A 16,951-nucleotide genomic window follows, 5' to 3' on the forward strand; every position below is an offset into this window, starting at 1 on the left:
TTGGAGTCTGTCTTCACAGTCACTGTCCTGGAACAGATTCTCAAGAAAATGTCTAGTTTTTGGTACAATTTGTCAGATCCTGGCTGACAAGTTAGGTATGAACCCATCTGTTTCTTGACCGTTCACTTAAGAGTTGGACCCGGCGATCCTTGTGGGTCCATTCCAGCTCAGAATATTCTGTGATTCTGTGATTGACTGTACTGGTGTTGTTAGGATTGGTACTGATGTTCACAAATGAAAACATTGAAGAGGTAGTTTTTCTGCTGCATCCTAAACAATTTGTGGATGTAACATCAGGCTTATCAAACCGAGGTAATATATCACAATTAAGCAATAAATTAGTATTCTCTTGGGGAACCATTTTGTCATTTTGTCCACACTGGAAGTTGGGGTTAGGATTTGGACTAGAATTTTTCTGAACCTGCTAGGTTACAGACATACATGTACCCTTTGATTAGGATGTTTACCTTATGACTGACCCTGAGACCCTTTGAAGTGTCTTGGATACTGAGAAAAATAGCACTAGAACTGTCATCTAATTATACACCAAATATAGACATAACAAATAAGTCACATACAACTTAGGGAGGAACATCTGGATTTCTGGTCCTGTTCAATATAAGGCCAAACTTAAAGTGAGACCAGGTTGTTCAAAGCCATTATTTAATGGAGTTTGGGGTACTACCAAGGACAGAGACATACAAGAATTGAGATACACCAAAGATCAAAAAGAAGCACAAGAAATGCCGAGGGGTTGTTTTTTGTTTGCGTTATGCCACGGCAACGCAGGGCACCTGCCTTACGAAAAAAGAAACACGCCTACCTATCAGGTGAGTGCATGCAAGCATTTGAGAAAGCAGAGGACAGGTAAGTACCACTAAGGGATAACAGCATCTGTCACTAGTAATGCTTCAGAAACAAGGAAGCAAGGTTTCAGAATGTGCATTCTTTTGGCAGCCAGTGTAATTCATTCACAGAATTTGAAAGACACTATGCTTGGGAACTATGTCAGAACCATGGGATCATAAGCAGTAGCTCACCTCTAGGTGGTAAAAATTGCTGTCAACCAAAGGCTAATTTTACCCAACTTTGCTTCTGAAAAGATCTGACCACATTAATTCAAAACCTTGCACTAATTTCTCAAACCCTCTAGAGCACGAAGGAGTGATCTACAGTTTAAATCAGATTTTACACAGAAGAAATTAACATAGATTTCGTTCCAGTAATGAGTTATTATTCCTAAGAGTTAAAAAAACCCCACCCAAACCCAACACTGCTTAAGTTAGCTACTTAATCAGGCCAGAAATACAATTTTCTCCAGCATCTGCATAGCTTAAGGACATTCATTTGTGCTGCCATTTGCAGAAAGCTTATTCAAAACACTTTGACAGACGCCCTCCTGACTCCAACAGAGCTCGTCACCCTGTAACTTTTTTCTGCCGCAAGAAACGTCCGTTAGTGCGAACTCGAGAAAGCTATTATGGACTTCGGACACTTGTTTTTTTAATGGACCATAAGGAATCCCCTGGACGGTTCCAGTTTCTAATGCTTTCCACACTTTTAAAAAATATTTATTTATTTATTTGTTTGTTTATTTATTTATTAAATTCCAACCAAAGGTTTTCGTAAACAACTCGTGACACATGAGAAGCAACCACCACTGCGAACGGATCCGGAACGCAGAAGGCGGCACCGCTCAGCCAAGCACGGCGATTTCGCCGTGCAAATCACAACAAATCAACTCTAACACCCCGCAGCCGCCCCGCCTCCGCCGCGGGGAGCGCCGCCCTCCGCGGCCTCAGGGAGCGCCGCCGCCGCCGCCGCCGCCCCTCCTCGCCCCGCTTCCCTACGCGCCTGCGCCGTTTCCTTGGAAGCCGGGGTTGTTTTGGGCAGAACCACCGGCGCGGCGCTGCGGAGGGGGGAGCGGGAAGGCGGGGCATCCACCGCTACAGCCCCGGGAGCCGACGGGACCGACGTGAGTGATGCCCGCGGGGGCAGCGGGGCCGCGCCCCGGGCAGGGGAGGCTGCGAGCGGCTGGGGTCCCGCCGGGCTTGTGCCGCCGCTCGCCGCAGTGCGCGGCCCCCAGGGCGGGTGGGGCTGGGTCCCGCCTCCCGCCGCTGTGCCCTCCCCCGCCTCCCGTCCCCTCCCCACCCCGGGGCCGGGGGCGCGGGGGGTTGGCGCGGGCGGGGAGCAGGAGCCGGGAGCGGGAGCGGGAGCGGGTTGGACGGCGGCCAGCGCGGGCCGGGAGCGCGGGGATGCGGGGGCGGCCTCGGCGCGCTCCGGGAAGCGGCGGGAGCGGGTCCCGCTCTTTCGAACGCCGTGGTTACTCGGGGTAACCCCGCGGGGTGACTGTCGGGGCAGGCGACCTAGGGAGACCTGCCGGTCTCGGTGCCACGTGGTGGCACGAAGCGGTGCCGCGGGAAGCCGTAATCCCTTGAGCAGTATTATTCCAACCCCCGTGTTCACAAGCTTTGTAGTTCGCTCAGGTGGCGTTGCGTGGTTAGTTTATACCCCGTGGCACGTGAACACACGGTGCTGCTGCGTGCCTGACAACGTTGATCTCCAAAGCTGGGGTGCCTCCCTCCCTTGAGGAATGTGCATCCTCACATCACGTGCTCATTAAATAATTCCATTGGTTAGTCCAGTTGTGGTGTGTGCTGTGATTGTTCTTTTTGTTGTTGTTGTTTTATCTACCACTGTTGTTCTAGGCAAAAAAAAAAAAGCCACATTGGAAATTAAAATACCTGGTGAAAAAGCATTTTCATAATTATCGGATACGACAGAGACTTTTAATAAACAGCAGAAGTCAGCTGTATTTCCTTATACAGAACTGAAGTCCATCAGGGCAGAGAGAGTCTGCAACTTTATCTTGACTAAAGCTGCCAAATTTCTGGGGGAAAAAAACGCCTACCCAGGAGTTCCTCTGAAGCTGAAACTTTCTGATACTACTTGAAAACTGGGAGTAGCACCAGCTTTTTAAAACATCATTTTTAATTAGTATGAACACAAGGTTTTTACAGGCACATCTAAACTGGTAGAAGGCTACTGCACTTTTAGTTGTGTCCATTTGATATGCAAGTACATAGGTGTTTGCCTGGTAATAATAAAGCTATCTGTCAGTTTTCTGGACTTAAATACTAAATTTTCTTTAATAAAACCAGATTGTTTTTTGATGCCAAATTTATCAATAGTGAAGAGAAACAGATTCAGTTCAGTGTTATTTTTCTCTATAATTCTGAGTTGAAGTTCCTTCAAAGTAGTAATGTCTACAGGTAGCTGAATTAGAAACCTACTAGTAAAACCTAAGACTTCCCATTATGATCTAAAAGATAAGTAAACAAGGCCTGATTTTCTACTTGCTTTCAGCCACTGAAGTTTACGCTCACTTTTTATAACAAAAGAAAAATTGAGGATTTTAGTTTAGGAAAATCCTGAGATGTGCAATATTTTGTTGACTCAGTTTCCTAAATGGTCCTAATTGGGTAGGAATTTTGTCACTTTGCATTATGTAGTACAGATTCTGTACATTCTGCTCGTTATAGTATTAGTTTGATTTATATCTTATTTTAGTGACCAATAACAGTAGGTTTTATGAACAGTGGCCTTTGTGGCATGTTTAGCACAGAGAATTTCTATATTACAGTTGGAGAATATAGGAACTTAGTATTTCAAAATATTGTGAAAAGAGCAAGAATTTAATTTACAGTCACTTTTATAAATACATTTTATATACATTTTAAATATTAATATATGTATATAATATGTATGTATATACATATATATAATATATGTACATGTAATATTAGAGAAGAGCAAACTAGGTGATTTTTGGGAAGGTATATAGTAATTCTTGAAAGTTTGGACTTCATTAATTTGTCTCTATGGTTATTCCTAGTGGCTGGAATATGCCACTGTTCCAGGTATGTATTTTTGTCATTCCTGAATTGTCTTATATTGTCTAACATGGAAGAGATTCAATCTGATTAGGCAAAAATGCATTTTACAAAACTGATGTTAACAGAGTTTATTCAGATTGGGGGACTGTGGTTTCTGAACTTTGATATACCATTAAATCTCTCCTATTTCAAGGTGAGATTACACTAAGTCAACAGCCTTCATCTTACTCCTGTTGATTAATGAGCTATATTTACACAAGTCTAATAGTTGCTTTAATGCAATGTGTCAAAAGTCATGAAATTCTAAATTGGAAATGTATACTAAATAATAGCACTATCAAGCGGACTGTATCTCTTAGTTTTATTGCCACAAGAGGATAGACAATTACTGAATAAATAGACAGAATTATGGTAGCTGTGAGGTGAGCCTGGCCTTTGGAAAGGTGTTTGTTTCATTATAAGCAAATGTATCTGCAAAATTAATTTACCTATAGGTTGTTTTGGGTTTTTTTGTGAACTGATTTATTTAACCTTTGACCATAAAATTATTTCCATACTTGAATCAGGTGTGCACTTTACTCATTTTGCTTTTGTGTTCTATATTGTCTCTCATATATTTTTGTTTTAAATTTAAGAGCCCTTCAGCGTTTCATTTGTTTGTAATTAGTTTTCAAGGGCTGATTGAAATCGCTCAACGAACCATAAGAGACTTTTCCATGTTCCTGTGGTCCTCAGTGAATGATTAAAGTGATAGAATCTGCTGTATTTTGTAAACATGTCTAGTGTTCTACTCTTCTAAATTATAGGTTTTCCAGCCAATTGTGAATTGACTGCTTGAAAAGCAGCACTTAATAACTGTAGTACTTTTAAAATGCCCATTTGGTGTAACTAAGTATAAATTGCAAAAGCAGTTTTATTTTCCAGTGGTGTTTTCTGATGCCATTTCTTGTAATAAGTGTTGCTTTTAATTGTTATTGGTTTAGTTGTGACAGTAAAGCTTTGCTTTGCGAGTCAGAACGTGTCAGTTAGTGAAAATATTGCAACCTCATCAGTGTCATGGTGAAGCATATAACAGAACTAAACGGTTTTTTTTGCTTTCAATAAAGTTCCTTCTGGCCATCCTTGCTCATTTCAAACATCCTTAGACTGTTGGATACTTAGTGTAAATGCTTTGCTGAAGTAAACTAATGACACCTGGGGCATTTCTATAATCCCAAACCAACCTGAACACTTTTTGCCTTTTTTTTATTTATTTTTTTTTTAAATTTGGTTTGGCTATCCAGCAGGCCACAGTGCTCTAAGTAATAAGTGTGGAATGATCTGAAGGTATGTAGCCTGTGCAAGTAACACTGTGAAAGAAAGATGAGAGGGATCTGACGGTACGGTTGTGTAACTTCCTGGGGACCCAATATAGCCTCGTGTCTTCCCTGGGCTGGTAAGATGTGTGTGTCCAGGAGTGATTGTTAGTGTTGAGGCCCTGTGGTATGTTTGGTTCACTTTACTGCTATTAAATTCTCTCAAGTCAGAGTGGCTGCATGCAAACTGCCTGTTAATAATAATCCAAAATAACTCCTAAACCGTGTATGGGTGTTAGGTGGCTTGGACCAACATGGTGCAAGAGTAATGTAATCATATGGCCTGGCAGTATTTAATGCTATGTCTTAATTTTTTAGGGTCGCTGTAATCTGGGTGTCCAGTCAGGGTGAGTTACTGGTGTCTAACAGGACATGTGGCCTTGGGAGAACTTGGAGCTGTTGTCGGATGGGCTGTCAGGGAGATAGGTACGATAGTTCGTTGTATGGAAGGCTAAGGGGAACATAACACCTTCATAGAAATCTACTTTTCATTAGTTCTGCTGTTTACAAAACAGCTTTTTATATTAAAGTTTTTTGTAAAACATTCTGAATTTTCTTGATGAAAAGATAAAACTGTGTAATATTTTTTCTTGCCTTCAAGCTTTGTTTGGATTGCATTTGTAGGCTTTTCTCCACAACTGTAGGGCCTAACATTTTTCTCTTTAGAGAAATGAGTTTCATGTAATTGCTTGTCTGCTTTATAAAAAATACAAATGCTTTGTGTAAACATAAATATTTAGAGATTTGTAATAAAGTTAGATTTGCTGGCAGATACTAATTTTTGCTTTGGAAAGTATCAGCTGACTACAATGTGACTTCCTCAATGATACTGTCAGGATAGGAACCCAATTAGAAAGGCTTCAATATATATGGCTTTGTGGTCATTATTATTTAAATAAACTGTTGAGGTTTTTAGCAGATTGGAGGACTACAGTGCTGAATTATTTGGCTATTACCAATTGTAGTGTTGTTATTTATTTACTCTCAAATAATAAGTATTAGATAGATGCTGAGAATCCTGAGCTGGGATTTGATGGCAGAAAACTTTTAATATTTTAGACAAATAGGGAAATATTTATTTCCAGACTAAAACACCTGTACTCAGTATTAATCAGCACACATTAATTGTTAGCTTCAAGTCTGTGGACCAGTTATGTTAATACAAATTGTTAATTACTTTAAATAGGACTGTAAATTCTGAGGAAGAGGCAGCTGGTGTGTTGATCCAGTTCTAACTGAGGACTGAAAATGCCAGCAGGTAAGAATACTTTGTATTTGATTTCCAGTACATATTTTATAGTCAGATGCAAATGATGGAAGTTACTTCTGTCTCATATAAATCTTCAGTGCTGCATTAGCTTCTTTTTGAATGCATGATTATAGTTGCTTTTTGAAGTGTTTTTTTTTTTATTTTAAACTTAGGGACTTTTGTAAAAATTGTAATGGCAATGGTAAATATGCTGTAGCTGAGGATTCAACAGCCTTTTTCTTAACTGAATACAAGTGAATTTGTTGGTAAACTTTCCCTGATAAGTAATTCTCATCTTTTGCAATTTTAAATCATGATTTTGCACTTTTTTAGCAATGGTGATTATTGAGATAGTGAATCATACTCTAGACTTCTTTTTGCAGTTGAAAGTGAGGCAAAGGCAAAAACCAAAGTTCGCTTTGAGGAAATCTTCAGACGTCATGCAGGCCTAACAGATGCAAAGAAATCAAAGAAAAAGAAGTTTAACTCTCCAGAGAGTATTGTGGTGAGTTAGAACACATGCAAGTTTTGTTTGATTGCCTTCCTTAATGGAAAAAAGATCAGGAAAATGTACTGTAGAAAGGAGCTCTAAACATTAAAAAAAAAAAAATTAAGTGTAAATGATGTTTCTGCATGTATCCCTTGTTTTTGATGTGGCTATTATTTGTTGTTTGTGTACCAGCAATGCATCCTTGTAATTTGGAGGTATAGACTATAATACTGGTAAAAGGAAAGGGTCACATGCAGGCATGCATTTACGTAATGTCCTCCAGTACTTTGTTTTCCATTCACATTTTTCATAAAATTTTTAAGATTTTAAAATTCAGTATTGACTTTACTTGGAGTAAATTAGGTGTTTGAGGGATAGCAGAATTATGGCTGTAAAAGTATTTGATTTTGAGAGTAATAATAATCGGTGTAATACAGGTATGTCCATCTAATACAGCTGTGAATTGAGAGCTGATGAGAAATTGTAATAATATTAGAGATAATAATTAACTTTATTCAATTTTCTACTTTTTTCTTTTGAATTTGATGTCAGTGATCAGAATATTTCTGCATATGCTGAGTTTTGTGTCTGAGTGGTCCTGTGTTCACATGTCAACTTTTTTTAAAGATTTTGACCTTACCTTGTGACTTACATATTAGGAAGGTTTCTATCACCTGATTTTATGGTTAAATGACATTTTTGTTTGTGGCATATCTGTCATTAAAACAGCCTCAGAAATTCCTCTGAGTTATGGTTCAGATTCTAGTCTTTTTCCTGACCAGGAGAATAAATGTCTAATATAAGTCCTATATATACTAAATTATTGACTTAGAAGATTTGTAATTTGGAAAGAAAGCAATTTGCTTACAAGACAAATGTTACATTTTTCTATTTTCCTCCTGTTAAGTTTTATGTTTTCAGTATTTTATCTTGCAGTATCCTTATCAGGTGCTGGAAATGAATGTTCCTTCTTTAATACTCATTTAAGAAAAAGAAGTGGTATTTTATGTAATATCAAAATGTTACCTGTATTTATTATATATATTAAATATATTCAGAATAGTTATATTAAACTTAGTAATGTTGTTTTGTCTTAGATTGACATTTTGAAGTTTAATTTTGTATGGATTTTTTTCATTTATATTCCTTGAAGTATATTGTATTTAGTCAACAGTCTATACAAAGAATCAAGCTGATGTCTAAAATATGTCATAGAGAGTTTGAGGGTGGGTGTTTTCCTTTTTTGCTGGCATTTGTGTTAATACAAGACTAAATTCCTCCTCAATTAGGTTAACCTTTTCTATGAAATGTGAATTTTTACTTCTGTTATTTAGAAGTATTTTTAAGTACATAATTATATGTTCATATGCAAATAGATATTACTCATAAATATTTTACACTTACTTTGGTTTTAAATTTGGTTTCCATTCCAGAAGTCTCTGATGTAAAACACTAGTGCTTTGGAGTTACCTAGAAACACTTAAAATCACAATGACCTGAATCAAAAGTTAGTGGTATGCAAGCAAATTGAGAAGCATTTTTAGGATCAGTGTGGAAACACAACTTTATGGTTTTGTTGAAACTAGATTTTTACCAATCAAAGCAATTAAAAACTAAGAACCTGAGGAGAACATATATTGAAACCTATTACAGACCATTTGGAGTATTTCCTTAAAGTGTGGCAAAGTTGCAAAAGCTCAGGCTGGTATTTTCCATGCTGGTTGCATTCAAGTAGAAGTTTCTGTAAAAGCTTCAGCAAATAAACAGTCATTTCTCTGTAAGAAATAAATGTGTGTGGGTGTGGAGGAGGAGGTAGATGGAGGGGGTTGGCTGGTTTTGTTCCCATTTTCTTCAGTTCATATGATTTAACTATATAGAGTTTCACATATCTTGAAATAATGTGAAATTTGTCAGTGATGGTTGGCTTTGTGTCACGCACTTGCCATAAATGGTCTCCCAGGTTTGATCAGAAATGGGTCATAGTTGAGAGCATATTTCAACTGGAAATGTACAAGTCTGCTTCCTTCCTGTGTCTTTGCTCTTGCCTTTCTTAGATTAATAAAACCTTTTCCCTCATAGTCCACTGTTTCTTTGAAATCTGAGCTTTGGAGCTGCAGGAGGTTGCTGTAGTTTTAAATGACAGAAAATGAGGATAAGGAGATGGCCTGCCCGCTTGCCTGTACTGCTCTGTGTGCCCATGCCTGGAGACAACCCTGCCTGGAGAGGAGGGAAGCAGCCTGGCTGGAAGAGGAAAGGTTGATGTCTGTAGAGCTGGATGAGTTTGAATTCACAGCTAATAGGAATGAGGGGCTTGTAATGCAGATGGAAATAGACAGCAGCTGTGGCCAGTGAAAGTTCTGCTTTGCTGTTCAGTAGCCACAGGGGCAGTGGTGTGAAGCCTGAAGGCATGAGCTGAAGACACAAGCAATTGAGACACACTCAGAAAGTGAATTTGCTAGTATCTTTTCTAGGGCAAACAGTCACCATAATTTTTCTTTTTTACCTGTTGTTCCTCCTCCTACAAGTTGTTAGGATGAGGCAAGCCTCAGTTCAGGCATTGTGCAGATTATTTTGCCCAGCTATTTTAGTCTGTCTAAGGTCAGCAGGAAAATTAAGTTTATTTGTTTCAGTCTAAATTTTATGGTAGAAAAAAGCATGTTTAACTCTGAAAATGTCAGTGAATTTTTCTACCAGATGAAAAACAAGATCCCATAATGGAGGCAAGAATTTCTTCCCTAGACTGTAGTCCGATCAGATTACAAATTGGGGTAGGCACACACTGATAACTAGGGGTTATATTCAAGGCAGGACTGCAACAGTTTTACCTGTTTGAAGCTTTATATATCCTACCTCACTGAACCTGCTCCTTCTCTTTCTTCATAAGGCCCTGAATAACAGGCTAGAGTCTGGAGTTTCGTGTGGGTACAAATAATAGGAACCCATCTTCAGGCTTGACAGTTATTGTATTCTTTTGGGTAAGATGGTTGTTTTACAGGTTTCTTCTGACTCATTCAGTACTGCAGCATCTGTCTCAGATGTAAAACCTGCAGAGTTTAAGGTTGTAGAATTTTTGCAGGTTCTGCCTTTTTTGGGTATGCTGACAGGCACTGAATAATTATGGAGATTTCTGCTGGGTTTTATCCATTTGGTTTCTTGTGTTTCTTGTTTGTTTCTGCTTTGTTTCCTATGTCTCTTTGTTTCTTGTGTCTAAAATAACAGAACTGCTAATAGTTGACTGTATAATGTACCTACACATTTTCTCAATGTTTTTTGTTAGAATTTGGTGAAATTTGACCAAGCCCATCTTATCTGTAAATTAAAGGTCTTCTTGCTTAGAGTGTCTACATTTTATAGTCTTATGTGAGCAATAGCAGTAAAATTGTTTTCCTAGCACATTAAGATTTTCTTAAACCCAACAAACCAGCATCAGAAGTACATCCATTACCAATTCAGTTGTAAGTAAATGGTCTTTTTACAGCTGGTACATATCAGCGCTTCAATGGGCTGGCAGTGTCCACCCCTAATTTTTCAAGGTGTGCCTGTGTTAGGGGAAGAAGTTCAGGTAGCTCTGTAAATCTGGTTATGTGAGTTTCCAGATACTTGTGACAAACTCACTCGATATGTTGCCAGCTTCCACTCATGCGTATTTGAGAAAACTTTTTAAAAAGGTGTAAGATTATTAGGCGTTGTCCCTGCTGTCAGCCTGGGACACGAATGGCGAGTGATGTGACCTGAGGTTGGCTCATTGTGACATAAGCCTTGAGTGTTAGCCCACCTGCTTGCATCTTGGCTGGCACCCATCTCTCACTCCTATCAAGCCAGTACTGCAAGCAAGTCTGTTTTCAGGAAAGAGTGCTTCCTCTGCCCTGGTGTTGTAATGTGGCCATGGGGCTGTTTTGAAAAAAATCCTTCTTATTTGTTCCACATTTTAAGCTGAGGTCAGGTTCAGGTCAGAGGCCTGTCTCTGGAGTTACTCCAGAGACTCGATCCTTTGAGCTGCTTTTCCAGCCTAACTGCTTTCTCTAACTCAGTTCAAGTGTATTTATGTATTGACGATTGCTCTTAGCTGGTATCTCTCAGTCCTGCATTTCAGACAGAGAATCTATACCAGTATCCCTGCCTCTTCCTGAGTCTTAATCTGATGGCTTTTACTTTATTGTTTTATGACTCCTTTGCATCTTTCCTCTTTGTTTAATTTCATCATATAACTACAACATGTGGAAAAAGTGGCCTGAATTAAGATCACACAGGCTGTGTATCTGAGGAATTTGTGTTTGAACTGTGGAAGCAGCTTTGTGCTGCCTACAGTATCTATAAATGTGCTGGGAATTTGCTGTAGTTTGAGATTGTGGGTTTTTTCATTACAAGGATAATCTGTGGTGGGTTTTTTTTCCTGTGAGTAAATTTGCTATAATTGTGTGCTTACTATTCATGACGCATTTGTGTACATGTGTTTTGTTCATTCTCACTGCAAGAAAGACATTTAGGTGCTGGAGTGCAGCCAGAGACACTGGTGAAGGATCTAGAGCACCTGTCTTATGAGGAGCAGTTGAGGGAGCTGGGGTTGTTTAGCCAGGTGAAAAGGAGACTTGGGGGGGACCTTATCACTCTCTACAACTACCTGAAAGGAGGTAGATTAGATATGAGGAAAAACTTCTTCACTGAAAGGGTGGTCTGTCATTGGAACAGCCTGTCCAGGGAAGTGGCTGAGTCACCATTCCTGGAAGTGTTCCAGAGGTGTGTGGATGTGGCATTTGGGGACATAGTTTAGTGGTGAACACAGTGGTACTGGGTTAACAGTTGGACTTAATGATCTTAGAGTTTTTTTCCAACCTTAAAGATCATATCATCTATGATTTTTGTTTGTAGGCATAATAGATAACAAGTTCTAGTAAATATTTCAAGCCAGTTTTTGCTAGGTTTCTTTAAGGAAATGATTTCTTTAAGGAAATTATTCTCAAATATCAGAGTTGTTTTAGAAACTCTTGAGCAGGTCAAAGACGATTGTTTAGGATTCCTTAAAGAATTCTACTTCTTGGGCTTAAGGGATTAATGTTCTGTCCAATGCAAAGCATGACCTCAGCTGTTGGCCACTGTTGGGTCTTAATTATTGGTGTGTTTTAATCTTCATTCCTCATACTCTGCAGTTAAAGCCATTCATAGAAAGGAAGGTAAGGAAGTAGACTATTTATTAGAAGTTTTTGTTTCTGGGTTGGGTTGGTTTTGGTTTTTTTAGTGGTTTTTGTTTGTTTGGTTGGGGTTTTTTGTTTATTTGTTTTGTTTTTTGTTTTTTAGTGTATACCAAGCTTGATGTTTTAATTGTTTTCTTTCACTTACTCTGTTCTGTATTTCAAGTTATCTATATGAGATTTTCCACATCTTCTTGAAACATAGACTTACGAATAAATACGATGTTACTGCTTTGTTTAAGCAAGTATAAGATGAAGATACAAGGAAAGTTTTTTCATTATTTGGTATTTAAACTATTTTTAGACATATGAGTTAAAAAGAAAGATACCTACTGAGAAGATATATGAATGGCTTTAGAGTTGATGAGGTCTTAGATAAGCATGAATTTCATTTGCATGAAATTCTAGGTGCTTTTTTAAATTCATACTTTATTTGTAGAGTGTTTTTTAATAATTAACATTAATAAGTCTAGTTATTGCATTTTTAAGTCTCTAGTTGTCTATAGTTTCAGGCATCAGCTTTTACTTATGTGTTAAACTTTGTCTTGGTGTACTTTTCTTCTTGCACTGCTTGTATTTGTCAGTTTTCTCATACAAATAGTAAACTTCCCTGATTTTTCTTTCCTCTTCTGTTTTTACTCAGATACTTCAGATTTTCCTTTCTTTTTCCTTCATTCTCCTTCTTCAGTACTTGTAATATTTTACTTGCACACCATGTTCTCTCTTTAAGTGTCAGATGTGAATAAAACAAGATAGCGATGAAGGTTTGTGGGCTCACATAATTAAGGGCGTAGAATATGAAGGTAGATGATTTGCACGTTGGGTATTCTCTTCTTTCTAGTCATGGAATACTTTTCTCACACGTGGGCATTTTTAAGTCAGGATCTATCCTCCAAAGCATGATTGCCATTGCAACTTCATTCTCTGTGTTTTCTTGTTATAAGCTTGTATGTTCTGGTGATCACGTATTATACATACTGTTCTTTTTTACAAATATTTGAGGCAAAAATGATTCTGCAACTGGGAGAAGTATCCCAACTAGAAAGGGACAGTGTGTGTGTTTATTGAGGAGGAGTGTCTTGGCAGATAAAAGATTGTATGCATATACATATATTTTCTCCAAACTTTTTAATTTGCTTTCATTGTTTTTTGAAGTCCTTTCTGATGTTTCATGGGAAGTCTCTGAGGGAGTTTTCTGGAAGACAACAGACTAAATGAACCTCAGCAACTTTATAGAAGTTTTGTCAAGGATCAGAGGTCTTTGTGTTGACCTCCTTACAGAATTAGACTTTAGTTACTTGCTGTGTTCTTTGGTGATATCATGGAATCATAGTTTGAATTGAAAGGGACCTTTAAAGGTGATGTAGTCCAAGCCCTCTGCCATGATCAGGAACATCTTCAACTATATCAGGTCATTTAGGTTATCCTTCCCATCCAAGAGAGGTGGCATTATTAGCTTTAGTAACCAGGAATAGAAACTTGAAGGAAAGTTTACAATGTGTTTTCTATAAAACCTCCATAAATTAGAAGTTGTGCACAGACAATTGCCTTAGCTGAGATCCATCTTTGCTATTTTTACTAGACTGTTCTCTAGATTAACTGTCTGCTATTCCACTAAGAATAATGTGGGGTGGTTTTTTGGTTCTTTGTTTTTGTTTGTTTTTCTTTTAACTTTATGTTGGTTGGGTTTTTTAAGAAGCCTTAATAGAAGTCTGTTTTTCAGTTTTAGCCCTTCTTAATATTTCATTGATAAATTTTGAGAAGCAAATCATCTGACCCAGAAGTCTGTCTCTTAACTTGCATTTTCAATGGATGAAAATATTTGTTTTTGTGCTACATGTAGTCTTCAAGTCTTCCATACTGTAAACATTGGCATATGTTTATGGAGTAGACTTGATTTCTTTTTTTACTGGATATACATAAAAGTTATTTAAAAACATAGTGAAACATTGAGGATGAGGTGGCCAAACACCAAATGTGTTTTTTTCAGTGTGAATTTTCTGTTGACTTTAATCTGTCACTTGTAAAATCAAAACAGGAAAACAACTAAATCTTTGATTTCATTTTACTTTGTGTAAGGTTGCTGAAGGAATAACATGAAGTGCTATGTTTATCTTTAGAACATGATTTTTAGTACAAATGTGTTTTATGTTCTTTTCATTTTTAGCTTGATACCTTTAGAAATAAAATTGATCTATCTAAGGAAAGTGTGAATGATGAAGCAATTATAAACAACACATATAATCCGGAAGAAGAGAGTCCGCGATTTACAAAAAATAAATTGAGAGAGAAAGCATCAATTGCAGAAAAAATAAACAATGATATTGTTAGCGGAGAGGAGAAAAAGCAACCAAAGTCAAACAGGAAGAAAAAGAAATCACTGTTACAAGAACAATTTAATGAGGAGGAAGATTTATATGAAGCTAAATTGGGGAGTTTTGAAAAAAAGACTAATGATTTTCCAAAGAAGAAAACAAAAAGTAAATCACAAACAGATGTACTTCCTCAAGAAGGAGATAGAAAGATTAAGAATTCCTTGTCTGAAGTGAGAAATGTAACTGAATTAGAAGAGGAAGAGCAGCTAATTCAAGCTTATCAGCTGCATGTGGCTGAGGATGAGGCAAATGCAATTAAAAAGAAAATGAGAAAGAAACTTAAAGAACAGATGTCTGAATCTACCTCCATGGTTCAAAGACGTGAAGTTGCATTGAACAATGAACTGGGCAAAAAGAAGAAAAAGAAGAAAGAAATTGCAGTTTCAAATGAAGCTGAAACAAGGTATCATGATAAATTGTACACTGTGTGTCCGTGAATCTTAAGCAAAATGTTTCATTTTGTTTTAAGATAGGCAGAAGCTTTCTTATAAATTGTTCATATTTCCTAAGTGATTAACTGGATGATTCTGTCATGCAAAATTACTACCAGCTACTTTTTAAAATTCTGTCATCAGTAATGTTTAGCTCACAGATTGTTTTTAACTTTGTGTGTGTGTGTGTGTATGTGTATCTTCCATTGCTATTTGATCTGTGTTTTCTGTGGAACTCACTCTTAAGTAACTGAAGATAATTTTATGCCTTTTTTTTTTTTTTTTTTTTTTTTTTTTTTGTGGGAAGTGATAGCCCTGATCCAGCTGAAGAGCATTAGCTTAGCTCTGTTCACATGAGTTGTTCTGCAATTGTCTGGAAATTAGAGGGAGGTGAAGGAGGGAGAGCAGTGAAAAAGGCAAGACCCTAACATGGGGAGTGAGGAGTGTTGCGTCTTCAACATAGACAGATGATAAATTGCAGAATTCCAAGTGGGTTGTCAACGGTAATGAGTAATTGTATCAATATATGCAGTGGAGTGCAATTGCCCTGATAGTAATTCATTACATTGCAGTGCAATGTCCATTTCTGAGCTGCAGCATCATCCAGAAGATGGCAATGAAAGTCAGTCACTTGAAAGACTATTTACGTCAGAGGGACAGACACTCAAGGAAAGCGTGGATAAACAGAAACCTAAAGCCAGGAAGGTTAAAAAGAAAACCAGAAAAGGTCTGCCAGCAAAATGTTATAATAGTGTCTTCTTTGCTACCTGGGTTTTTTGTGCTTTTACAGAAATATTTATTCATAGTAGTAACACAGAAATTGCTTGTTTCTCTAGTTGCTTAATTGTACTTTAGTTCTTCCAATTTTGAGGCATATTTGTGAGGAAGTTTGATGTATCAATCTAAAATCTCCAATATTCATTTATTATAAATAGTTTGAGTTGAGACATCATTTCAAAAAATTTTTTAAGCATACTATAAAAATACATATACAACACCTTTACAGTGTATTATTTAGATGCATATTCTGATTTTTTAATTATTATTGTCTTACTTTTATTTAATTTACACCACAGTTTTGACCTGATGGCTCAATTGAAATGTGAGAAATAAAGTTTCATGCAGTGCATAGTAAAACTGGAGAACTTGATTCCTCAAATATTGTGGAGGCCAAAGTAAGATTTTCAAAAAAGGAAATACTGAAATTGATGAGGAGTACATATCTTGATTTCTATCAAGTATAGTAGTCTCCTTGTAACTTGTAAACGAAGAATTTCTGAAAACAATATTTGGTATATTCAGGGAAAAACATACATGGAGAAAGCATCAGTTTCTGCTTGCCTTTTTTGTTTGTTTGTTTTTCTTAAAATAAACCAAACAAAACCAACTACAGGCTGTAGTCTAGAGAAGGCTGTTGAACTGTATGGATTTCAAGTCATTGTGGCACAGAAGAACCTGTGTCAATCAAGAGGAAGACCTTGATTGATTTAAAAATGAAAATGTTTGTTAATAGGAATAGATTATATTCATTAATATGTATTTGTGTGTATGTTCGTACATGTTAAAGATACTTCAAATTTTATAATTTTATTTTAACCTATTACATAAAGAACACTTTAAATATTATTGCTTTACTATTGTTTGATAAGACAATACAGAGCATTTTTATTGCTTTGAGGTTATTATGTTCCACTGTGACAGTTTATTTACTTTGTTCCTATTTCTAGAAGAAACCACAGAAGTTGCTACAGAAAATGATGAGGAAATGAAGAATTCAGAAATTTCTACTCAGTCTAAATTTGGTTTTGATGATGATCTGATTTTGGGAGTTTATATCCATCGATGTGACCGACTTAAAACTGATCTCCTGGTATCCCATCTTGTGGTTAAAATCCATGTTGTTGATCAGAGAAGTGGTTTATATGTCAAGAAGGATCATAGGTGACTTTTAATAAACTGTTTCTAT

General features: G+C 37.3%; 1 protein-coding gene across 1 annotated transcript in view; it reads left to right on the forward strand.

Annotated features, from left to right (window-relative positions):
• The first annotated feature begins 1,875 nt into the window (after positions 1 to 1,875).
• The window catches only part of AHI1 (Abelson helper integration site 1), a 91,910-nt gene continuing 76,834 nt past the window's right edge, over positions 1,876 to 16,951 (forward strand). The window contains exons 1-7 of the mRNA XM_050316814.1: positions 1,876 to 1,975; positions 5,570 to 5,677; positions 6,438 to 6,509; positions 6,884 to 7,005; positions 14,347 to 14,957; positions 15,558 to 15,712; positions 16,713 to 16,926. Of these exons, the coding sequence (XP_050172771.1) occupies positions 6,500 to 6,509; positions 6,884 to 7,005; positions 14,347 to 14,957; positions 15,558 to 15,712; positions 16,713 to 16,926 (1,112 nt within the window). The 5' untranslated portion in view covers positions 1,876 to 1,975; positions 5,570 to 5,677; positions 6,438 to 6,499. The remainder of the gene's footprint in view (positions 1,976 to 5,569; positions 5,678 to 6,437; positions 6,510 to 6,883; positions 7,006 to 14,346; positions 14,958 to 15,557; positions 15,713 to 16,712; positions 16,927 to 16,951) is intronic.

The sequence above is a fragment of the Myiozetetes cayanensis genome, unplaced genomic scaffold (genome assembly GCF_022539395.1).
Source record: "Myiozetetes cayanensis isolate MyiCay16 unplaced genomic scaffold, myiCay2020 scf2-11, whole genome shotgun sequence".
In the NCBI taxonomy this organism is placed as follows: Eukaryota; Metazoa; Chordata; class Aves; order Passeriformes; family Tyrannidae; genus Myiozetetes; species Myiozetetes cayanensis.